The 25,721-nt window shown below is 49.1% G+C and overlaps 1 protein-coding gene across 1 annotated transcript; it reads right to left on the bottom strand.

The window, feature by feature from the left end:
• Positions 1-9,604: 9,604 nt before the first annotated feature.
• Positions 9,605-25,009, bottom strand: ROPN1L (rhophilin associated tail protein 1 like). The gene is made up of 6 exons (XM_008524373.2): positions 24,506-25,009; positions 24,010-24,164; positions 20,309-20,432; positions 18,978-19,139; positions 11,131-11,306; positions 9,605-9,785 (listed from the first exon to the last, which is right to left on the bottom strand). The coding sequence occupies exons 2-6, from the start codon at positions 24,138-24,140 to the stop codon at positions 9,722-9,724; spliced, it is 657 nt and encodes a 218-aa protein (XP_008522595.1). The 5' UTR covers positions 24,141-24,164; positions 24,506-25,009; the 3' UTR covers positions 9,605-9,721.
• Positions 25,010-25,721: the final 712 nt, after the last annotated feature.

Genomic DNA, 25,721 nt, shown 5'->3' on the forward strand with positions numbered 1-25,721 from the left:
CCTAGTGGCTCCAGGTGTTCCTCGGCGTGTGGCAGCATCACTCCAATCTCTACCTCCGTCTTCATGTGGCTTTCTCCCCTCTGTCTCTGCCTGTGTCTCAGATCTCCCTCTGTCTTTCTAAGGACACCAGTCTTTGGCTTTAGGGCCCACCCTAAATCCAGGATGATCTCATCTCAAGATTCATAACTCAATGACATGTGCAAAGGCCCTTTTTCCAAACAAGGCCACATTCATAGGTTCCAGGGTTAAGACTTGGACATAGATTTTGGAGGGCCACTATTCAAGCAACTCCACGGAGAAACTTGCTGTGGAAGTCCAGTTACATCAACCGCAAAGACCAGATATTCCCCTGAACCTTGCTTCAGCATGGTGGGGGCCTTGACCAGTGAGTATAGCTAAGTTGAGAGCCAAGCCCAGGCGGAGCCGCCCTTAGAGAGGCATGGGGCCAGGATCCTAACCCCTCAGGGCCCTGCCGCTCTGCACACCACCCCCCTTAGCGTAGAGAGGCGCCTCCACCCTGGGGCACACAGCAGAGGGGGGTGTCAGGTGAGCACCGTGGATGCTGGAGCCCCACTGTGTGATGGTGGACAAGTTACTTAACCTCTCTCTTCCGCAGTTGTCACATCCATAGTAGGAGGTTAATAACAATAATACCCACTTTACAGGGTGTTGTTATGAATACTAAATGAGTTAATGTATGTAAAGTAAGCAGAATTCTAAGATGCCCCCAAATTCCCACCCCCCTGGTGAACGTACCCTGCATAATCCCCTCTCCTTAGGGGCCTGGCATGTATTAGGTTGAACTAGGCGAAACTGCCATTTGGGGATGAAAACTGGAGTCTCTCAGTAACTTCTATGCTTCAGTGGAAGGTAAGTATCACACAGGCGTTAGCTGCTTGTTAGCTGTACCACATACAGCCCTAGACCCACGTCCTGATGGCTCCTCAACCACAGGAAAGGACAAGGACCTCTCCCTCCCAGCTCCAGGATGAGAAGCTCAGGGAAGGCTCTGATTGGCTGAGCGTGGGTCATGTGCCAATCCCTTCAACAAATCACTGCGGCCAGGAGGGGAGCACCATGATTGGTCTAACCTAGATCACACGCCTGCCCCTATTGGCTGCATTCTAAGCCCAAAGTGCTGGAAAACACCAATTCTTATTGAAGACTCGTGGATGGATTGAATATATAATAAATACACAGGGGAAAAAATCAAATGGCAGATTCCAAGTTATACAATGGAAAGTAGGCCACTTCTCCTTCTAAGAACTTTCCACCAGTTTCCTTTGTGTGGGTTTCATTCCGGAAATAATTTATGCATCTATAAGGGTGCATATGAATATGCAGAGATATACATATGAATCCTCCACCCATTTTCACACAAATGATTGTGTGCTGGATATTTTCCACCTGTGAGTCCTGAGCATTCCTCTCCTTGCTCCACCCTGCTCTGAGCTCAAGGCGGCGGCTAATGGTTGTATCTTGAGGTTTCCTTCTCTCTGGCTTTAGCTGTGCTTGGCCAGCACAAGGCCCTGGCAGAAGATCAGAGTGGAAGGTAAATGAGGGGGGTATTTCTTCCCCCAGCTGCCTCCCTGTGGGGTCCCGGGGGTTGGCTACCCCTCTACCAAACCCACAGCTCCTGCCAGGGGCCCTCTCCCCAGCTCCAGCCATCTCTCTGAACCCCCGTGACAGCTCCCCACTACCCTTCAAGGCCTAGGGTCCTAAAGCCCCCACCACAGCTGGCCCAGGGCCCTGCACCCTCCCTCGTGGGCCTCCCCACACTTTGGTAAACAGTATTCTGTGAAGCCTTTCTCTCAAACCCTGTTCAAGTGCCCCTAACAAGTGGCCCACTGAACACAATTTTCCAACTGAAAATCAAGAAAGGAATTCTCCTGCTCATTACTGTCCCCTCCCCACGAGCCACATTCCTCCTCGCCTTTTACTTGGAGAAGGGGCTCCCCAGGCTCTGAAGGCAGACTGCGAGGGTTTAGCCACAGCCCCGCCGCTCCACACCTGAATGACCTTGGGCAAGGTACTGTGTCCTTATCCGTAAAACGAGGGTGGGGATAGTACCCACCTCCCACGGCTGGTGTGAGAATTCGGTGAGCCGTAAAGCCCTTAGCAGAGGGTCTGGGCTTAATAGGTGCTAGATAAATGCATTGTCATCTAAGCCAGAATGTTATTCCACCCCAAAAGTTCCTGAGGTCCCACTGGGCGGCGTTTGCCAGGGCACTGGTATCCACTGTCTGGTCATCCTGGTAGCATGTCCCTATTAACTCCACTTTACATTAGATTCGAGCATGGAGTTGGGGTTTGGGGCGGTGACTAACTGGAACAGGTGCCCAGAGGGAGCTATGCTTTATCCCAGGTCAACCGGCTCCAGCTCAGCCTGGAGGGTATGGGACCCCTGCTCCAGCTTAGTGGGTTACATGCCAGCTGTCCGTGAGGCTTCAGGGAGGACTGCACGCTAACACATAACACCCTTCAGTTTATTTTACCTGCTGGGTCTTCTGACCTCATGGAAAGCCAGCCCCAGGCATGTGGGGCAGATACAAGAGATGGTGGTTGATGTGGAGGGAGTTGAGAGGGACAGAGGGTGAGGATGTTACCTCACAAAATTATGGTACTCTTGTCTGATGCACATAAAAAGAGCTAATTATTATGGCGTCAGCTTTGGGGAAAAGAAATCAGGTTTATTTTGTGAGATCGATTTACAAGGGGACAGGAGGCTATGCTCTCAGATCTGTCTCCCTGATCCAGGGCTTGGGGCACAATTCATGGGACGAAGGGGAGGGCGGTCTGAAGTGCGGAGCTAGATGACTGGAGGTGAGAAGAGAGGAACTGATGCTCTGCACAAGCATGGTCAAGCTTCATGCCTCTTCACAGGATGCATGTTTACAAAATGGCGGCATTACTGTGATTTGAGGATGGAGTTTTTAGCTCCTTGACCTCAAAAAGGTCACTTATCAAGCATTTGCACAGGCCCAGTTGATGGGTTGGCAGTCTCAACTGGCCTGAACTGGACAAGGGGTCTCAGTTCCTGAAAAACCACTCTCAATTACTCTGTTGATAAGAAGGGGTCAGTTGAACTGGTCCTGGAGGGCGGTTACAAGGGTAGGTGGGTGGGCCTGAATTCTGGGGCAGGAGGGGCACCTAGGATGCCCCCCAGCTCTTAGTTCTGGTTTAACCCCCTAGAAAATGGGGTTAATTCTGCTTCTGCAGCCCACCTCACAGAGTTCTGCTGAGAATGCACTGTGATAACCAAGCAGAATTAATTCTGCAAAACGAGGTAATGGAGTTGGGATTTTCCTTAGGGAGCGTCTGAATGCCTTTCACTCTTTCAAAGTGAAGGCACAGAGCCTCAGGCCCACGACTGTTTCAAGGACCTTTGGAAGTGTTTAAGGTTTGAAAAAAAATTATAGGCTTCATATTATGGAAATACAAAAATCAAACTCAATAAATGATTAATGGATATATTCATTCTTCATTAATTGTTAAGCTGAGTATACAGAAAAATCTCACTACATTTGTAAAGCTAGATTTTCTCACTTTACAAGAATTCACAGGTATGCCAGGGATCACCAGGAAATAATAAGTAATTGTAAATTAAATGAGTAGTTTGTAGCCCAACTGCCTCGGAACTCCATCCTGCCAGGTGATGGCATATTTCCAGAGTCCTCTCTACTTGTGCCTTTTCTCTTAGACATCACGAACGCCAACCAAAAACAACAACAAACAAACACTTTCTTTAAAGGTGAAAGTCACAGAAGCTGACAAACAGAGTGAAGCTGAAAACCAAATAATTTGCTGGGTGCTGCTACAGGGACAAGGACTTCAGATGGTCATTTCAGTGGGACAGACAACTGTGAAGTCATAAGGTTAAAGGCACCATCGGCTGATTTGTATCTGGTGGCTTTTCCAATCCTGCTTTTCCCCAAACCCGCTCCCCTGCAGCCAGAGGAAAGCAGGTATATCCCAAACCCACGCCTCACAAATGCCAGAGATTTTCTTTTTAATGTTCAGTCTCCATCATTGTCAAAGTCTATTTTTTAAGTGACTTTAATTGGAAAAATCTTCTGTCTCTTGAGGGGCTGAATCCACACGGGGCCATCTCTCTCCTCCCTGCGTGTGTGCACAGTGCGTCTCCTCATACCCTCCCGCTCGGGTCCTCGTGGCCCCCTCTCCAGTCTCCCTGCAGCAGAGGAGTGTTTGTGCTGGTCCTCTCTGGAGCTCGTGTGTTCAAACATTCCAGTCCCTAGAACGGTTTATTTGATCCAACACGTTGATTAGTTAATGGAACTTGCAACAAAGCTTGTAGTTATTAATTAAACCATTTGAGTGAGCTCCCCCAAAGACAGTTAACAGTCTGTTGGAAAGCCAAACTTCCTACGGCTATTATCAAAAGAATAGCTGTATGAAGGAGAATAAAGATGACTCATCTCTGCCACAGGAAGAGTCCAAACCAGCACAAGAATAGGAGCGTTCTCTTTAATGAGGTGAGGCCCTCTGTGGGAACGTGGGGGAGCTAGTTGACCAAGAGCGAACCATCCAGTGTTGGCACCCAGCAGCGTGGTACCTTAACTAGGTGCCAGAACAAGATACTGGGGGCTCCCCGACAAAAATGGGACAGGAAAGTGCTTCCCCCTTTACGCTTTGTTAATTACAAAGTTAGTTCATTTTCCACCCTTGACAGAACTCGGCCTCTCTGGGCACTTGGGACCCCAGAGGTAGCCATCAACAGAGAGGCACAGCCTCTGGGGCTGGAGCTGAGCTGAGAGTGACCCAGAGGAAGACCCCACATTGCGTTTCGGGAAGGACGGGGCAGAGCATCAGGATCTCAGTGTGGGGTCGGATCTAAGGGGCTGTTTCATATCCCTTGCTGGGACAGCCAGTGGGCCAGCATTAAGGGGACAGGATTGGGTGGACATCCATTTCCACCCCTGCTGATCCAGAGTCCACTCTAAAGAATATTCTGGAAGCCGAGTTTGGATTTGGCTGTTGAGATGTGCGTTTTCCCTCAGAAAAAGAACTTGTGTTTTCGTCGCCTCCCCCTCCCCCCACCGAGATGACATATGTGTTCAAGGGGCATCAACTAGACAAAGGAAGTGCATGTTTCTGTGTCAAGTTCTTTTTGTTTGAACTTTAGAGCCCTCACGGGGCCTTAAATCAGACCAAAACAATTTCGGAGACTAGAATTTTTTTACGGGAATGCCATTACTAGTTCCACGACAAAGTCATTCTTAAGAAAGACCCACCTTTTGAGATAAAGGACAAATGGCCAGAGCTTGTGCACCAAGAGGCACTGTTTCGACCACACGCATGTTGTCACATGTATTAGTCGCTCATTCCACATCCCGTGTGCAGATGCAGCACAGACTCCCCCACCAGCAGCATCCCCCATCAGGTGGTACTTTTATTACACTGATGACCCTACACAGACACATCATTATCACCCAGAGTCCATAGCTGACCTTAGAGTTCACTCTCGATATTGTACATTTGATGGATATGGACAAATGTATAATGACATGGATCCATCATTATGGCATCAGACAGAGTATTTTTACTGCTCTAAAAATCCTCTGGGCTCCTCCTATTCATCTCCCCTGCCCCAACCACCTCTAACAACCACTGATCTGTACGGTCTCCATAGTTCTGCCTTTTCTAGAATGTGATATAGATGGAATCATATTATTATGCAGCCTTTTCACATTGGCTTCTTTCACCAAGTAATATGCACTTACGTTTCCTCCATGTCTTTTCATGGCTTGAGAGCTCATTTCTTTTTAGCGCTGAACAATATTCCACTGTCTGGATGGACCACAGTTTATCTGTTCACCTACTTCATTCCCTTTCACTACTGAAATACCATGTGATTTTTAATTTTTTTAATTTTTTTTTTTTTACTGAGGAAGATTTGCCCTGAGCTAACATCTCTACCAGTCTTCCCCGTTTTGCATGTGGGTCACCACCACAGCATGGCTGACAAGTGGTATAGGTCTGTGCCCAGAATCCAAACCCACGAACCTGGGCCACCAAAGCAGAGTACACAGAATACCACAGGGCAGGCCGCCATATGCTTTTTTGATAGACTGAAAAAGTACCTCCCAGTTTATCTTTTTTGAGTTCAGATGTCCATATGAGCAAGTTTATTTATGACAATTTTCATTTATTCTTAGCCTTATAAAACTCCATCCAAATTTATCTTCTTGACCTAAGACAGTTCGGCTGGTCAGCAATTTGATGAGGTTCTTTTGGTTAAGGGGGTGGCCTCCAGTGACAGGAGGAGGCAGGGGTTCTATGTCCCTCTCCTGTAACCTCCCCACAAGATTGTTACAATGAAAGCAAGTCTCATTCCAAATTCTATGAAATGAACAGACACTTGTTAGCAAGCAGGCCCTAAAGCCTTGTCCTTGTCCTGGTCAACTCAGGCAGGGCCCACTCTGGGTCCTTCAGCCCCTGGAGGGGCACCTTGCAGGAGAAGCTCTCTCTGAGGCTGACTCGGTGACACTGATGGCTGAGCACCAGCCTTCCAGCCGGGCCAGGCAGCAGGGGCCTCCATGAAGTGGCTGGCCCAGGCAGGAACCAGGACAAGAACGGGCTCCTGGCCCTGGAGAGTGATTACACGGGAGGGACCCTCTCCTTCCTGAAGAGGAGTCTACTATAGAGAGCACATTTTTAGAGGAAAATGGAGTAACCCAGTGGAGCCAGCCAGAATGGCAAGGAATCTTCCAACTCGTTGGAGGACCATCAAAGGGATGGATCCCCGAAGAGCAGGGTCAGTGGAAGTTTATTCAGCTTGATGCCCGAGGCTGTGGTATGTGAACCTAGAAGTCTTCTACAGCCCGTTTCTAGTAAGACAGTATGTTCTGGGCCTTACCTCAAACATTCCCTACCCAAGCCCCAGAATCAGTCCTGTTTCAAGGAGTCCTAGTCCTTTCCGTGGACAGAGGTATTTAGGAACCACAATCTGGCTATTAGCTGTGCTCCCTAATGGCTAGAGGGGTCCTGGTTTCTAGGCCTTTTCAGTGGACAGAGATTATGACTTTATAAGATGCTTCCAGTTAGAAATCAGGACTACAGGATTTTGACTTAACTTTACTTTATATCTTCATTCTTCCATGCCAAAAATCCAGGTTCTTGCTGACACCAAAGGAGTTACTCATTTATCCCATTATTACCAACACTGATTACTGAAAACAGTTTGGGATTTTTAACTTTTTTGGAACTTTTGTCTCTGTATGTTCCACCAGGAATATTCACATTATTGTGTTCTAAAGCCATTTGGAATAGTTCCTGTGGTTGTGCCACTAACTGGATACAAAATTAAGGTCGTTGGTTTCATTTTACTTTCGATTTTCAGGGATTTCTTTTTTTTAATGTAATTTTGTTTTATAATTATGTAAAATATTTACAGGATTCCAAAATCAAATCAACAAAAAGGTTCATTCAAAGTTTAGCTTCAAGCTCTGGCTCCTCCATCCTGTTCCCTCCCTCTTCGTATATGTAAACATTTTTAATTTTATGGTTTAGCCTTGTTCTCTCCATCTATTTATACTGATATTTAGGAAGGTTTGCATCTTTGCTATAATGACTACCATATATATCTGTATATAATACCCTTAGTCTTCTTTTTCAGCTCCTGTGTGTCAGTTCTCTACTATGATGGATATCCAAATCTGCTAATAAATTCTTCTTCCCTCTCCATCCCCCCTACATCTGATATGAACGTCATTTTACTTCCAGTTAATAATTATATGACAATCAGCAAATATTATTTTCATATGGACTTTTCAGTCTCTGAATTTTGACAGATGCTATGTACCTACATTGTCAGGGCATACAGACGTTATACACTAGAGCCATCCCGTCTAACCATCATTTCACCCAGTTCTACAGAGAAATATATATTCAGTGCTCCCGACTGGTTCTTACGTTGGCCTCTCCAATCTCTTTGGTTGTCTGAAACTCTTTCTCTATCAGGTTCCCCAGGAAGAGTTCATGGGAACAATATTCCCCAAGGACATGCATGTTCAAACAAGTTTCTTTGTGGCCTTTACACCTCAAAGCTCCTTGCCAGCTGGTTCATGCTCGACTTTGACAACAGTCTAACACTGGAGGGACAGGCAAGGCCAGAGAGGCAGACGGCACTCGGTCCTCACTTTCCACTCACCCAGGAACGGGCGGACCTCTGACGGCTGCTGGGTGTCACTGCACCCAGGGGCCCTCCGGGCAGCTCAGCCCATGCAAACTGCCAGCAGCCCCGAGTCAGGTCTGCCGACTGCGCCACATCCTGTGGTGCCGGGTGCAGCCTCCTGGGAAGGGGTGGAGGGAGGCTCTGCTGCGTCCTCAGTCCTTCACTGTCCCCTCTGAGGGGAGTGGCTGCTAATTCCTCATATGAAATTTTCCCTTTTCTGTCTCCTGACGGACAGCAGGCCAGTGTCTCTTTGTCAAATTGCCAACGTCTTGGGCGCTCTAGTACGTGTGTGCTCTCCTGAGGTGGCTGACGTTCTTGGTTAAAAACACAAAGCCCTTTAAGTGCCCTCCATCGGGGCTCTGGCGAGTGGAGAGCATGTCTGTGTGGGGTCTTCTCTGTGCCCTTTTTGCTGCAGCACATTGCCCCTGGCATAGCTACCCACGCGACATGGCTCCCAACTGCACTTGTGCGAAATCTGAGGTTTCTTTCCTCCTTTCCCAGGTATTGAGGCATCATAGTTAGGGGAAAAAGTATTTAAATTCTTTGGGGAGTCAAGTTTTGAGAAGGTTTCAAGTAATTTAAAAACTGTAAAAGCTTTTGAAACCCCAACTCTGAAAAGTTCCTTGTAATTTTATGAATAATCTCTATACATTGTCTATTCAGGGGAGGGTGACCAAAAGTCCAGGCAAATGATCATCTCAAATAAGGTAGTTTAGTGTCTAGTGTCTAGATGAAAAATATACTTTGTACGTCTCAGGGCAAAAAATGGGAGACTTGCTAAGATAAGAGCAAAGTATTTCTCATAACTTGGGGTTTTCACAAGTCTTTGAACCTGATAAACTTGTTAGCACGGTGGCCAATCTGCAGAGACCAATGAGCCAAAGCATCCCAGGGGCTCAGAAAAACAATGTAAGACGTTTCACTTGGCATCGGCATTCTGAAGACTTCATATAAAGAAAGCAAACGAAGGATCTTTGGTGGCTTATTTCTGGGCAGCGGACGCAGTGCTGGTCCACAGATTGTCTGGTCTGCTTCCCGGCCACAGATGCTCTTCCAGCGAGCATAAGGCCCCTGGGCCCACCGTCCACAGAAAAGGTCCAGCTTCAGCAGAAGACTCTCTTCCTCAGGAGTCTTAGGGGTGGGAGCAAGAGCATCCTCATTCGGGCCGGCCAAGAGCTTTGAAAGAAGGAAAGAACTGCCACTTTAAACTGCCCATCCCCCCTCCCTGCTCTGTAGCATCAAAATAGATTGTTTTACTCAAATAGATCATTTTACTGCTATGAATGCCTTACATTTTACTGCTATGAATGCCTTACATTTAAGAACACAGTGCAGACAAATGAAATAGGCCCCATGGCACATTGGTCACACTAAATTTCCATTACAAGAAAAACTCACACTACGTATGGATGTGGTTAAGGACAAGTTGTATTTGGTGCCAAGGTTTTTAAAAGCACTGTTTTGACATTAAAATGGGTTCTTCTCTGAATTAATGCCCTATGCCTTCTGAGTTCTTTTCAGAGTTTTCTAGAATTTCCTCTTCAGGACGAAGAAATCTGAAAGGGCTATCAGGCCGGACTTTCTAGTGCTTCTAAATTGGAAACAGATAAAGACGCTTATTAGTAATTTCTCACAGCACACAATAAAATTTTTATGAAACACAAAATAATTAAAAAGTTTTACTTAAAAAAAATTGATTATTTACCGTCTCTAATCAGTAAATCTTACTTCTAAACACAAAGCATTCTTTTTCCTTGTACAAAAATGGGTATTTATTGCTAGCTGAAAAAATCAGTACTGTCTTTATGGATTTTTCTTTACTGACAACTCAAGTTCTAGTCACTAGGGTAACAAAAGCATCCTTCTATTTAAAAAGCTGGTCCAATAAAACTCAAAGAACCGTCTTGTCTATGAACGCTCATTGACAATAGTATAGGGGCCTTCTTGAGTCAGGTGAGGGGGGCACGTCCTCCGGGACCACCCTTCATTCCTGACTCTCCGACTCTCTCGTGTCTCTGGCCTCTTGTTCTCACAGCCCTCAACCCTGCCTGCTGCCTTAGTATCTGCATGTCTGCAGTGTCTGTTTGCTGTCTGTCCTGACAGCTCCACAGGGTCAGGGTGTCACCAGACCCACCGACTGCATCCTGGCCCTGGGACGGTGCCTGGCACACAGCAGGCGCTCTATAAACGCGTGTTGTGGGCAAACAGCTCAGGATGAAAGCTGTGGGGCTTGGGGACAATTGCTCACGCGGGCACTTGGGAGGTGGTGGCCTGGGAGGTGCCGGAAGGCCTGGGGAGCCCAGCTTCTCTCTGGGCTGGAGCCTCACTGACAGCCCCCTTCCCTGTCATCACCAGCTTCCTGGGCTTGACCACCTGGGCAGCACCGTCACTACCCTGGGAAGAGCCTCATCTAGGGGTCTGGGCTACAGCTCCCTCCCCTGCCACCACCGCCCCACCTGCCCCCCAGGGCTGCTCTTCCTCTGCACCCCCCAAGGAGGCACAGCAGGGCCCAAAGCCATACAGAGAAATGTTCAGGAACGACTGACGTCCCCCCGTCCTCCTGCAGGAACCCATTTCTGTGTCTCCTTGTTGAGAAGTAAATTCTATCTTTTTTAGCATGCCATAATTTTAAACCATTTGCGATACTGTATTTAAGAATCAAGATAAATTCTGGATAAAATTTTCTTAAAGACAGGATAAATCTTCTCCCTCGGAAGTGTGGAGAGAGCCAGCCTTGCACCCGGAACTGCCCTGGACCACACGGAGGAGGAGCCGCCTCCCGCGGGCTCCCCCCTCAGCGCCACCTGGAGACATCCCCGAGTGCCACTCCCACAGGCAGAGTCAGCTGCGACAAAGCCGTCTGAGAAAAGAGGAGGGGAGGGAAAGGAGTTCTCTAATGGTCAATACACCTGAATTCGGGGAGCGCTGAGACTTACATGTTTTCCTTCAAAGAGGCAAGATAGGATTCGGTGTCGGCCGCGGGGATTTCTGAGTCCAGGCCGGACAAGTACCGGTAGACGTAGGAGAACGTCTCGAACGGGATGCGGGCGGGCCCGCCCTCGGGGTCCGTGGTCAGGATCTCGCACAGGTTCTTCATCGCAGAGTTTAAGGACTAGAAACACCACAGACGGGAGGCGGGGGTGGGGGCGGGGGGGGGACGACACGACAATCACTACTTGGATTCACTAAAATCGAAAGCAAAGACACCAGCGGAATAAACACTCAAGTGTATTTTTCAGAAATTCTTCAAAAAGTATGTTCTCGATCTAAACTAAGAAGGAGGTGAGTTTATAATCGCCATGAGGAAAGAAAGAAAAAGGGAAGGTTTGATCGGGATGCCACTGACCTGAAAAAAATTTTAATTCCTAGGTTTTATTTTACGTTAAAATGGGAATGACTCTCAAGGACAAGAGGAAGCATCAGTCTCATTAAAGACGGACTTTCTGAGGCAACGCAGAACCTCCAGCGCCACGACATACCTACGGACATACCTACGGACAGCACACTGTCACCAACCAGAGGGACCACTTGGGGAGGGGGGGGCTGGCAGGGCGGTTGCCCCGTGCGCCATGCTGACGCCCACCCGCCCGTGGGGCTCCGTGCAGGACTCGCCCTTGCTCTGGGCCTTGCCTCAGCTCCGGGAACACCATGCCCCCCCCCCACCCCCTCCCCACATCTCTCTTATGCTCCTCCCCTCTGAATAGGTCAGTCACCCCACCCCACCCTGGCAACATCCTTGACTTTCAGCCTGAACTCTGGTCCCTTCCTCCCAACACAGCATAAGCTTCCAGAGCATGCTGACCCTCCCTTTCAAGCCCCGGGCCTGAGGAAATGTGTTCCGGGCTGGGGGAGCCATCGCCTATGTCAAACACACCGGGAAGGCCCACAAGGACGAGGGCTGGTGGTAGTACCAGGTTTTGTCTGATCCCTGGTGGCTTCCCGGGAGCATCTTGGAGGAGTGGAAGGGTCCACAGCCTACATCCACAGGAGCGTGTGCCATGGTGGAGTGTGGGAGCGGCTCCTACCAGCCCACTGCTACATCTCCAGGACTTCTGTGAGATGGCTGCTCTCACGTCGGTAGCTTGGAATCAGCCATGGTGGGAGTCTTCACACCACGTTTACGGGCAAGCACTGCAAATAAGGGCCCCCCGACACACCCTGCAGACAAGGTGGAGGTGACAGCTGCAGCCAGCCTCCAAAGACAGACTCGAATGCTCCGGGAAGCACCTGCGGGAGCAATCTGGGCTGCACTTAGGAAGAGGAAAGAACAAGAGAAAAACCAGTGGGATGGTACAGAGGATCGTCCCCAGAGGAAAGCCACAGGTGCAGGGAGTCACACAGAGATCTGCTCGACTGGGCCGCGACTGTGGGGAAACAAATCCACGTCCTTAGGGACGTGTGAAGGGCTGGATCCAGGTTTTTTTTTTTAAACCAATATCTCCCAGTTTCTGTGGGTCAGGAGTCTGGACACAGCTGAGCTGGGTCCTCTGTAAGGCCCCAGTTGAGGTGTTGGCCAGGGTTTGCTTCTCATCTGGAGGCTTGACTGGTGACAGATCCAATTCCGATCTCACTTAGGCTGTTGGCTGTAAGTTGGAGGGGCCAAGCTCCTTGCTGGTTCTTGGCTGGAGGCCACCCTAAGACCCTAAAGGCGGCCCGCAGTTCCCTGACACAGGGCCCTCTCTGTAGGCCCTCTCACAATGGGACACCTTGCTTCTTCAAAGCTCCAGGAGCTCAACCAGGTTCTCACAGTAGATATCAGAGAACAATTGCCTTGTGCTTCTGGCAGGGGGGAGGGAAAACGCAGCAGGACTGAAATGAGGTTCATGCACAGAACATCACTAACGGCCAGCACTTGCCATGTTCCAGGCGCCCTCTGAGACGTTGCCTCGGCATCTCCTTCACTCCTCACAGCAACCACATGACACAAGGACAGTGGGGCCCAGAGAGGCTAAGTCACTTGCCCAAGGTAAGCCAGCTGGGTGGGAACACAGGCAGTTGGCCTCCTGAGCACGTCCCTAGACCACCGTGTTCCATCACCACTAACAGCCGCTGGGCTGGCTCAGGGAGTGAGTGACAGGGACAGACACGCTGCCACATTCCGGGATTCCAGGCATTCGGCTGGAGGAGGTGAGGGCCTGAACACATCTCCCCCATCATCCTCAGCTGGGACTCTGGGGCGTCTGGAAAACCACTTCCCACACTCACTGGGACTGACGGCCCTGGCTGTCGACGGCTGGGCACATATAGCACAGTTCTGACGTCAGTCTACCTCTGGAGGCAAAACGATGCTCGAATGAGAAAAATCTATTGTATTCATTCTGTGGAGCAGCAGCATTTCTCTAAGGATACAGCGCAAGTCACCCCTCTAAAGACTGTCCTTGGGAGAAGACTCGGGAAAAATACAGTTGTGTGTTTTACAATACATGCACCTTGCTTGAAACTTTTCAAAGACACATTACGTTAAGTTTTGCTTTTATATCCGACACAAGTGGAAGAAGGGGCCTCAGAGTGTGCAAGTGCGGAGCCTCCAGAGGGATGGGGGGAAGGAAGCAGCTGGCGAGGAGCAGGCAGACGAGATCGCGTAACATGATGTTCAAACGCTTCCGAGGAGGAGGTGTTTAAGGAAAAAAATACATCAAAACATTCTAGCATCACTGCCTTCTGCAAAGGCACGATGACATTATCGGTGTTAACATTTCTGACAATAAGATTTGCAGCAATTTTTATATCCAAAAGGATCCATAAAGCAACTTGCCTAGTTTTGCACAGAGAGTTATGTTTCTTATAAACAGGTTTCTCAATTCCAAATGGTGATAGGTAGTAAGGCTGCTTGCTCGCCAGTCAAAAGATCCCCCTCCAAGGCAGGCGGCCCCCCTTCTAAGCTGCCTGTTGCTGATTTATTCTCAGGTACCAAAGACATGCTGGAAGTGGTGACGACAAGCTGCACTTTGTTTTAGCCACAAGTTTCCACCCGAGCTGTCATCTGAAATTAACGTGGAGACACGGAAAACGGGTGTGGAGGCCACTGCTGCTTCCTGAGCATCCTCGGCATGCCAGCTCTGTGGAATTTTTCAGTTTCAGAAGTTTGGCTGCTCTCGTGACGACACAGAGCCACCTCACAGCTCCCAAAGTGTCCCTTTCTGCTAGCAGGGAAATAAAAGTGAGAACAGTATCTTGACTGACCCCTTTAATAGAACAAGAACAGAGGGGCTCTCAGTCCCCGGGGTGTGGCCGGACCCTGCTCAGGAGGGGGACCTGACAATGGCAAGCAGTGGTATTAACCCCAGAATCTCAGTTTTTAAAAGCCTGTGATTCTTTTCATTCTGTCTTCTTATCCTCACAGGTTTCCTAATCTAAAACACTTGTGGCAGGTGAGGGTGGGAGACCCACGTTCTCCAGGTGGCTGGGACACAGTCCTAGGGTGAAGCCCATCTGTTCAGCCCCACCCTGCCCCATCATTGTCCGGGAAAGGGATGCAGGGGCCACCACGTCCAGCATCCGCCGACACGTGTGGGTCGGATGTGAGCGCAGCACCAAGACCAGTGGAAAGGCGTGGGGGGTGAGCGCACCCCATCTCGCCTCTCCCCCAGCAGTGGGGTGACCAGTGCGGGGGGCAGTGAGCCCAGGGGCCCGAGAGCAGCCCCTTCCTCGTGGGAGGCAGTCACTGAAGCTGTGAGCGCCTGAGGCTCACAGTCACACTGGGGGATGAAAGGAATCTTCCTGGGCGTCTCAGAGCAGGCTGCAGAGGCCTCGCTGGGGAAACGTGAATGGAGAGTGTGGGACGCCGCCTCCACCACGGGACACCTGCTGCCACTTTGGGCCAACGGGTGCCTCAGTGGGTCAGCAACACCAAACCCAACGTGTGGAAGCACAGCCACGCATGGATGATGTTCTAAGAACTCCAAAGTGACTGCTGTTAGGAGGCCGACATCAAAAGCTTCTTAGGGCGTAAATCATTTTAGGTTATAAAATGATATTAATGATAATCCTTAGGAGTTGCTATTCTCTGAGACAGGAAATTTCAGGCTCTTGCAAGGTGGTCCCAACCGGTAGGCAGCACACTCCTTGGCTACAGAGTCACTAGCAGGGGTCCCTCCATCCTCAGTGTCCATGCACTGGTAGCAGCAGCTCTGGAGCCTGTGCTCTGAGTTTGAATCCTGCTCCACCACTTCCAGTCTGAGCCACTTCCGCCTCACAGTTCCCCATCCTACGACTGGAACCAGGACCTTCCTCAGAGGGCCGCGGGGAGGATAAAGGAGCATAGAAAGGGCTCCAGACATTCCTGCCCATGACGAGAACCCTAGAAGTGATGCCCACTGTCCTGAGCAATACATTCAGATGGAAAATTACGTCACACGCATGTATATTTGCAGTTGTAAACAGAGAGAGATGCTCTCCTGATTAATAAAGTTCTAATGCTTTTTGAAGCCCAACTAGAGGCAGGTTTGTGTGTCATGGTGATAGACTTTCTCAGTCAGGGTGTGGGGGCGGGGGGGGGTGGGGACTTGGTTCACAATATTTATGTTAAAAAAAAAATTCCAGGGCAGCCCGGTGGTGTAGTGGTTACGTTCTCGTGCTCCACTGTGGCAGTCCCGGGTTCGCTGGCTCAGATCCAGGCATGGCCCTATGCACAGCTCATCAAGCCATGCTGTGGCAGGCGTCCCACGTGTAAAGTAGAGGAAGATGGGCACGGATGTTAGCTCAGGGCCAGTCTTCCTTAGCAAAAAGAGAAGGATTGGTGGCGGATGTTAGCTCAGGGCTAATCTTCCTCAAAAAAAAAAAAAAAATCCCATGCTTAAAAAACAAGATGAAAAAAATTCTGATCCACCGCTTTAAGGCTCAGGACCACTGACGGTGCTGCAGAAACGTACCGATAAAGGTCACAACATGAAATGTGATCATTTCTCCCGGCGAGCACACCACGGCCTTGGGGAAGAGGACAGGAAGCACGAACACGCCCACACACGCCCCGCCTGGGGCAGCCTACCATGCCCCTTAACCCCATCTGCAGCTTCCAAGGCACGGCTAGAGCAGCACTCAGTGCTTCACGGACATAACAGAAGGTCAGTCCAAGGACAGAGGGGCACGTGCCTCGCCTGTTTGTTCCAGAACCTTCAGAACTCAGAACAGGGCCCAGCACAAAGCAGTGCAGACAAAGGTGTGTGGTGGGATGAATGAATGAATGAATGACGCACATGACTCAGAAATTCACATGGCGGTTCTAGTCTTTGTAGAGACCTTAAACTTAATCCATCTGACTAGGGTGAATTTGAGGAGAAATTTAAGAGCACGGAGAAAGTATCTGCCACAAGGCGTGCAGGGGCCGGGGATGAACTGGCACGAAGAGCATGTGGTGCTGATGCAGAGCAACTAGATTCCAATCCTACAGAATCCTCTGTGGACAAGAATGAACAGGCAGTAACCCATCACAACTACTCCTCATCATCTCGCTTCACTTGTTTCCTCCTTTTTGAAGGTTTTGGGGGATTTTTTTAGCATAAAGATAAATGCTAAGATGCCAGACTACCCCAAGGATCATCTCCTGGAGGTCACAGCATCATGTTCCCAGTGCACCTTCAAGCTACCCAGGCACACAGTGGTGTCAACAAGGCACGGCTCCCCCAGGGCCGCCCTGACCTGCAGACCAGGGCAGATGGAGGGTGCCCTTTGAACTCCTGCTCTGCATTTGTGGGGCAGGGAGGCCGGGCAGAGCCTGGAGCCGGGCAGTGAACCAGCCCAGGCTGCAGTGAACTGGACAGGGCAGAGCAGGAAAACCACAACCCCGAGTCCAGCTGGCCCAGAGCAGAGGACGGCCACGGCTTCCCACAGCAGGAAGGGGGCCGCTGGCACCGGGAGAGAGTCAGGACCAACGCAACGCTGCTGCCCAGGTGGCCTAAGTAGGGGACAGAGAAGGTCCCACACTGGCCGATGGGGATAAGTAACACATCACAGGAAGAAAAGAGAAGCATGTGCGCTGTTTCTTACGTCCCTTCCCCGGCACTCAGTTTAAGAGGCTGATGCACCATCTTTAACAAAATGTCTCCATCTAGCGTCACAGGCCACACATGCACGAAAGATTCCACCTTCCCAAACAGATTCCATCCGGATACACATCCAGGCCCTCATTTTCATGATTAGGGAGGCAGAAATTACAAAGATGGATGCCCAAAATATGAAATATCCTACTTTCTCACTATTATTAAAATCTAAATTTCACAACCAAGTTGAGAGGCACAAAGCAGACCCATTAATTCAAATAGTAGACAATAATTTTATATGATTAAAACCTTGCTTTCACAGAGTTCCAGACAGACAAAGCAACAGAAAATTTTCTCCAATAGTTCAATTTGTCTTTGTCCTTCCCACTTGCACACCCCCAGAGACCCTCCCCTGGTGACATCGGAGCCTGTGTCTGCTACGGGTGTGCTTCTGGGCCTGCGGGCGTCCAGCCCTCCGCACAATTAGCCCAGGGCTGACCAGAAATACTGGCTTTGGGCAGTTACATAACAAACATGTTGCTCATTACGCAACGACCAGCCTAACGCCGGACTTTATGGGATTTCAGAGCTTCTCACTGGGGCTCCTGATAGAACCAGAAAATTGCGGTACTTTCACACAGCTGCTATCACACAGCAGGGAAGATGAACGAGCTGTAGCGGTATGTAATGATGCAAATGAACGAATATAGAACTCTAATTGGGAATAAAAAAAGTTTCAGATGATTACTAACAACATAATTATCTTTTCATAAAGTTAAAACCAACTAAAGTTAAATACTGTATTTCCTGGGGTATATATGCGATCGAAGAGAAGCAGGAGATTCAGGGCGGCTGATGCTCACGGCGGGGGAGGCGGGGGCGGCGGGAGAGGAGAAGACAGGGAGTCGCAGGTTGCTGTCAGTTACTGATCGTGCAGGGTGGTAGTTCATGGGTATTTATCACATAAAGTAATTTTTAAAAATTAGAAAGCAATTAAAGGAGCTCATGCACCGGCCCGAGATGAGGGTGCGCCATGCAGTGAGGGTCACGAGTTATCCAGTTATGTGCTCTGGGCTCCAAAGACTGAAGGGAGGGGGTAAAAAAAAATCTCATCTCTGCAGTCAAGGGGGCCGGTTCTCTCTGCTCAACCCCTCTTCACGAGCTTCAATGCAGCCCTCCTTCCCTCACCCCCGGGCCTCACAGAGCCATGGCGCTGGAGAAGGAAGTCCTGACCACGTCCTCCCAGGGCCTCCCCACCACACCCCACCTCTCAACCTCTGACCTCTCAACCTCCGACCTCTGGTTCACAAACGCCCTCACCTCACGCACTGGAGGGTCATCTGCGTCTCCATTCCTGAGTCGTCTGGGTTGTACTTTAACAGCGGCAAAGTTGCCCTGAATCTCTCAGTGCCCAATAATAGATTTTAACTAAAGCATAAACTAATTCCATGCCTCTTTCCACAGATGAGGAAAACAGATATTGTCAGTACCACAAATCATGTGTAGTTGAATAAAAAGTCACGGATGCCTTCTCTTCTAAAACCGAAATACATTTTAATAGTATCTATATATTTCATCTACTGTTAATATCTTCTAAATTGAGGTATCCATAGGTCTTTAACTTCTGTAAAGTAAAATAACCATAAGCCTAAAAATACAACAGGCATCTAAAAAGAATTCCCTTTCTAAGACAAAGTTACTAAAGTAATGAAAGTGTTTCCTTCAGTTACTGAAACACCTAAGTCGTTTTTGAGCCAGGCCTATGATTACACAGAATTATGAATACACTGTTTAAAGGTACCTACCCCACCAAGCATGCTACATCCAAGCGCTAAAAACTTCATCCACTCCATGTTCTTTCCACAAGGATCCAACTGTAAGAGAGCTCGGAATTTTTCTACCGGCAGGCACAAATTCTTCCATTTCTGCTCAAGATCTGCCAAGTCCACATATTGCTTGTGGCCACACTGTTTAGAAAACACGGTATGACACAATTTATATAAGTTTAAAAAACTCGAGAAATAATATAAGGCTTGTGAATACTCAAACACACTCCACCCCACTCAGAGAAGGACGAGCTTGGAATTCGCGATTCGGTTAGCTCTGGGGAGGGAGGGTGGGAATGAGCGGGGTGGGAGGGACACTCGGGCGGGGAGCGGGCAGTGAGCCAGATACTGGCAACAATTTGCTTCTTAAAAGACAAAAGGACTGTGAAGCAATTATGGCATTATGTTATGACTTAATAAAAAGGGCCTTCAGATATTGGGTATATGATTCTCTCTTGTCTGTGTGAAATACTTCACAATAAACTTCAGTGAACAAAATAAAAACATTTAAAATCCAACCCCAGAACATGTTAATAGTTAAATAGGAGAAATCTTAAAACTGAAAATAAATGTATTCTTTCTACTATGGTAAACAAATGAAAATTGCTAACTTCTGCAATCTGCTAGTAGGACTCTGTGTGAAAAAGCTTTGAGCATTTTAGCATGTCTTTTTCCAAACTATTCCTTTTGGTGGTTATTCATTTTCCCTGAAGGCAGAAAGTCATGGAAAAGTCTTATTCTCAGAAGTGAATGTATCTTGCACCAAAGCACAGTACTTTGAAAGGTATAGTGGGGACGAGTCACTTTAAAAATCAAGGTTATACCGTTGATGTCGTTTTTAGCAAGACCACCCAGTCATTATGAATGCGGATGCTCACGTGCTCTGGAGGGCTGGAAACCAGACGCCAAGGGCAATCACCTTTCAGATTAACAAGGCAGCAGATCACCACTTTAGTGTGTACATAATTTTTATAAACACGTATTTCAAGAAGAGACTTGCAACCCCCATCTCTAGAATTTCCTGTTTTCAGAATTTTTAGTCCAGCAGCATCTAGCGTCTTAATTTGGTACTGTATTTAAAAGAAATTAGAGTTCATTTCCTACAATCTAATCATGAATAGCTCTTTGGGGTTCTTTAAACTAGAAAAAGGCCAGGGAACACAACAGATTCCTTCTTTGAGTGACCCTGGAAGGTTTATCGCAGGGAAAGTGGATTTGCAAGGGGGGTGGTGTGGTTCCCGTCACGGGGTAACTGGCAGGCCGCGCTTCATCTCAAGCTAAGCTGACTGATCACGGAGACTCTCCTCTACCTGCTTGTGCAAAACTTTCAGGAGTCCTTGAGTCAGGCCTGTGTCTGTTTTCTGAGTGGCCACGGGCATTTCGATTCGGTCCTTTACAGGAAGTGGATCTCCTCTTGCCAAAGCTGAAAAATACCTAACAACAGCAACAAGAGACATCTCTAAGGCTCATCATACACAAAAAGCACCTTAAGTAACGAGGTTTCTTAAATGACCCAGCGCGATGTGTTTAAGGAAGAGAGCTCTGGAGTCCATGGGTGGGCTTCAGTCCTGGCTCCTCCACGTAGCTCCCTGACCTGAGTTTCCCTGTGTGCCTCAGTTTCTCTGACTGTGAAGCAAGGATAATGACAGTCTTGGGACTCCTGGGAGCACTAAGCGCGATACCTGCAGAGGGCTTAGCATGGCGCTAGGCAGGGGCTCTCAAAACACTGCTATTCTCATCACGCTAACACCTGAGCGGTCCTGAAACATGGCCAGAGGGCAGATTCTGGGCCCTGCAGTGATCCAAGCGCAGTGTCATGGTCCAGTCACCCCATCTTGACAGCTGGGGCCTGGACTCACCTTTGCTTGGCCTTGCTGCCTTTTCAAGGGCTTGACTTAACCATCTCTGCCTTTCAACTCTAAGGCGCCCGGACCAGGGGAGCCCTCGTGTGCTCCACTGGGAAGAGACAGCTCTGCTCGCTGGGCTAAGTCAGACGCCACCGACCCCCGACCCCTCACTTTTCCTGTCTGGTATCTTTTTAGTATTTTTTTTCCCTTGATTGTTCCTTTCTGGGACACAGATATTGCTGCTTACATTGGGGATGAGCGGGGGCATGGAAACAGTTCAGGGCAACAGTCAGGAGTGGGTGGGGAGTGGGAGGGGGTGTGAGGCAGGGTTTTCTGTGAAACTCACTCCCCTGGGGCACCGCGTGTCATAGGTGACTGGCTGCTGAAGCCACATCATTTGTTGCTCTAACAACTAACACCATGAACAGAAATGACATATCCCGGAACATGTACACTAACCCACCCATCAGGGCATGGGTGATAATTCAAAAGATACGAGTGCTTAGAAACATCTCTGAATATGTAACAAAACGTAGATAAATAGATATTTGATACGCTAAATTTTATATCTTATCCCTTTTTTCTCTCCCTACTCCTCAAATTCAACTTTGTTTTCAGGCTTTTAAGACAACTCCAGTCATGTTTTGTTAACAGTGTGAGGGAAAGTCTTCGTGAAGGCAGCGGGAGTTGGAACAGGCGGCCCTGAAGATCCACAGTGTCAGGCTGAAGGATGGTGCCGAGGTTTGCCACACTGTTCCTGATTGGGTTTTCATCTCTTTCGTGGACTTTATGTATTCCTCACAACTGATCAAGCCCATCACCAAGGCTGACACAGCCTCTAGAGTAGTGGTTCTGAACAGCGGGCAGTTTTGGTCCTGTCCCCTCCCCAAGAAGGCACCGGCAATTTCTGGAGACATTTTTGGTTGTCACAACAGGGTGTGGATGGTGCTACTGGCATCTAGCGGGTACAGGCCAGGATGCTGCTCAGGATCCTACAATGCCAGGACACCCCCAGCTTCTCCTCACCCTCCGCTCTGACACATCCCCCAAAGAACTGTTCCGTCCAGTGTCACTAGTGCCGAGGGTGAGAAAGCCTGCGTTCAGGGCAAGACCACCTTGTGTTATACTCTGTGAGTTCCCTGGAAGGCACATGGGAGCAAAGCAGCCTTAGTACCCGGCCAATCCTCGCCTCCACCACGCTGTGAGATGCATAAGTGCTTGATGACATCATAAAGCACGGCCGACAAGCTGTTGCATCACAGCAGAGTACACAGGCTGTGGAGGAAGGCTGACTCACCTTCGCCACCTAAAAACCTCATTTGAAAAGAATCCTACCCTGAGTGCCTCCTCGAGTCTCCCACAGCAGAGTTCCTCCCATATGCAGCCTGGTTTTCTGCTCTGTTCTCAGGACTCTTCTTCTTGTCTCTGCCCCTTTGTTGTATGCTGTCCCCTCTTCCTGGAATACTCTCGCCTTGTCTTAACCCCAATCTCTGCCTATGAAATCTTTCAAAAGCCAATTCACCCACTTCTGAACAACATCTCTTCCTAACAGACTCTGTTCTGAGAGCTGGGGCACACGCAAGCCCATTACACAGACATCGCTTAATGACTAATGCTTGATTTTGCTCCTGAACTCCAAAACTGTTCTTGAGAGAAATTAGTTGCATAGAACATTCAGAAATTCTCAGTTAACCCTTTCAAATTAAAGTGAAGCTTAAAATAGTTGTCTCTGAAGTGTTACCAAATATAATTGACTGTTCCAACAAAAAATATGACTAAATCTTGGAATATTTTGTAAAGTGCAAATAAACTCTTATGAGTCCTACTATCTTTTATTTAGGCTTGAAGAATGGTTAAAACCAGAGGGCATGATTTTTTTGGCAGGAACTTTGAGAGAATCTTGCAGAAGCAACTGACAGAAGTGTTTGTCAGAAGGTAAAGTGCTGGATTAACAAGTAACCTTGTGTGGTAGGTTCAATAACCGCCCCAGAGATACTCAGGTCCTCATCCTGGAACCTGTGCATCTTACTTTACATGGTAACAGGGACTCTGCAGATATGAGGATTTTGAGATGGGAAATCTATCCCGGGTTATCTGGACACATCCTAAATACCATCACAAGTGTCCCTAGAAGAGAGAGGCAGAGGGAGATGCCACACTACTGGCTTTAAAGATGGAGGAAGGGGCCATGAGCCAGAGTCACAGAATGCAGCTCCCGAAGCTGGAAACAGCAAGGATTCTCCGTGGAGCCTCTGGAGAGAGCAAGGCCCTGTCAACATCTTGACTAGCCTGGTGAAACTGGTTTTGGACTGTTTGGCCTCTAGAACTGTAAGAGAATAAACGGCTGTTGTTTTCAGCCATGGGTTTGTGGTTATTTGTTACAGCAGTCAGAGGAAACGAACGCACCTTGGATATACAGTTTAGAGGGCGTCAGAGGAATGTGACATGAAGGTTACTAAAAAAGGTACGTTAAATTTATGCTTATACTGATTCTTGTGATCACAAAATTGAGCTTCTAAGTCTGTTTAGTGAAAAAGCGCAAAGAGTTTTCCTGTAAAATCAAATCAAATCAAAAGGGTTTATCTTAATGCTCCTAGGTTCTGTTGACTTATAACTTTAAAATTAAGAACGTCTGTTCCTGGAAATGGTTAGAATGTTTGCTGCAAGACACTGTGAAGGCTCACATTTGCTCTTAACTAAGCTGGGCAGAGTTTAATCTTATAGCAGCCTTGAGATGATCACCCCAGTACGACCTCAGTCTTCTGCTTCCAGTAAACTCAACCATGAGAGGGTTTTCTGAGAATGAGAAACATAGCCATAAGATTCCTCCTTGTAAAAATCATTTCACAAATAAAATAAAGGGACTAATAGTTTGATTTTATAACAAAATGCAGAAACTTTTTACCCAATGCAACCGCCTATAAGTTTTAGGCTATCCGGCATAAACACCTCTTTCCAACAACAGAGTTGTCATTACTTTGTAGACTTGAGCATTTTGCGGTTAATTTCTGGTCTCACTGTCAATAAACCATGATGCTTCCTGGATAGATACTTAGATATAGACCACAAAAGCTAAAGAGAAAGTTTTGCAGGACTCTAGGTGTCCTGAGCGTTGGACCACTGCTCCAGGAGAGAGGATTCACGAGGCACGGCCAGGCGCTTACCCCGCGGACCACTGCAGCACGTCGGCGGGCTGGGTGCGGATCGCAGCCTTGGTGAACTGCTTCAGGATGTCCGGCAGCTCTGGGGGAATGTGGATCTGCTGCGCGCAGAACATGGAATCGGGAAGCGGCATCGCTCTTCGCAGACCGCGACCAGGCTGGGAAGAATCAAGGTGTGCCAGAGGGGGGCGGATGGGTCAGCCTCTAGAGTCCGGGGCGGGGGCGGGGGGGGAGCCGCGACGGCCGCGGGGCTCAGGCGCCGGGACTCACGCCCTCCCCCAGGTTTGGAGCCAGGCCGGGATCCGGGTTTCAGGATCCCGGATTTGAAGGCGGCCTGTGAGTCGGAGTTTGGGGCCGGACTGGGGGCCGTGGTCTGGGGCCGGGCCGGGGTCCCGAGTTTGTAGGATCCCGGGGACCGGGGCCAGGCCGGAGTTCTAGGTTTCGGGGCCGGCCGAGACGCCGGCTTCGAGAGGCCCAGGCGGCCGGCGGGGGCTCCCACCTGTTCCTCCTCGGGGCTCCGCGGAGAATGAGGACCAACCGCCCGTTCTAGCCCAGACCCAACTGCCCAGGAGCTCACGCCGCTGCTATTGTTCCACAGTGGTATCCAGGCAACCGGGACGCGCAAGGGCCCCGCCCCCTGGCTCCGCGCAAGCGCACACGCACACGCCTCGGGCTGAGACAACTGTCGCCGGCGCAGGTCCGGGAGGCAATGCGCCTGCGCAGTCTGTCTCCGCACCCATTTTTCCTACTAACTGGTAGTTTAGAGCTGCACGCGGGAGAGTCTCTCTTAGGAAAGGACCTTTTGATCAATTTCCCACTGCCGAATGTGAGCGGCGAAATCACAAAGGACTCCCATTTCCCTTGCTCTGGTTACATGAAGCTTAGGGACGAGGTGACACGAGCCCTCCTAGGTAGGAAGCCGTTAGAGTCATGCGGGCTGGTCAGTACAGGCAGCCCGAGCCTCCCCGAAAGCCCCTGCCTTCCTGGACGCCTCGTTCATCCTGCACGTGCCCCTGGCAGCTTGTCCAAGACATTCCGGCCTGGGCGCCTTCGCACACGCAGTTCCCATTGCCCAACCGATCCCCTGAGTGAACTCACTCTGCAGATCTTTAAATGCCCTAAAAAGATCTTTAAAAAACTTAGGGAGTTTAGACACTGAGTGGTTTCCAACTAATAGATGAGTCTATTTCACTTGTTTTCCTAAGTAAGACAGGGTAGTTGAGACAATCTGATTTGGTCTCTCAGGAAATAAGCCTCCTCTTCTGATACAAGGGCTTTGGGTCCAAGGTAGGAGAGACTGGCGGGTGCTGACCAGGCAGCACACAAGGTGTGAACCTTGGTGTAGGGGTATCCTGGCTGGCGGCTGCAGCGGCCCTTAGCACCCACACAGAACAAAGCGGCTGTGACACCCACCTCCTCTTGCTCACCTCTAGACAGAAGATGGAGAACCCGAAGGAAGTATTTCCAATGAGGCCAGTGATGACAAGCCCTGCGTCCCTCCTGGAGGCATCCAGCCCCAGCCACGCCTCCTCTACCCCAACAACTTACCAGCCACATGGAGACACACACGTTATCAAATTAACAGCAACTGAAAACAGTCACTATTTAATGTAGATAACCATACGGGAAAAGAAGGAATCTCATACACTGATGAGAGAGGAGTGTTAACTAGTACATTTGGGGGCTAAGTGGCACTTTAAATATTTTTGTTGACT

This window comes from Equus przewalskii, chromosome 20 (genome assembly GCF_037783145.1).
Source record: "Equus przewalskii isolate Varuska chromosome 20, EquPr2, whole genome shotgun sequence".
NCBI classification, from domain to species: domain Eukaryota; kingdom Metazoa; phylum Chordata; class Mammalia; order Perissodactyla; family Equidae; genus Equus; species Equus przewalskii.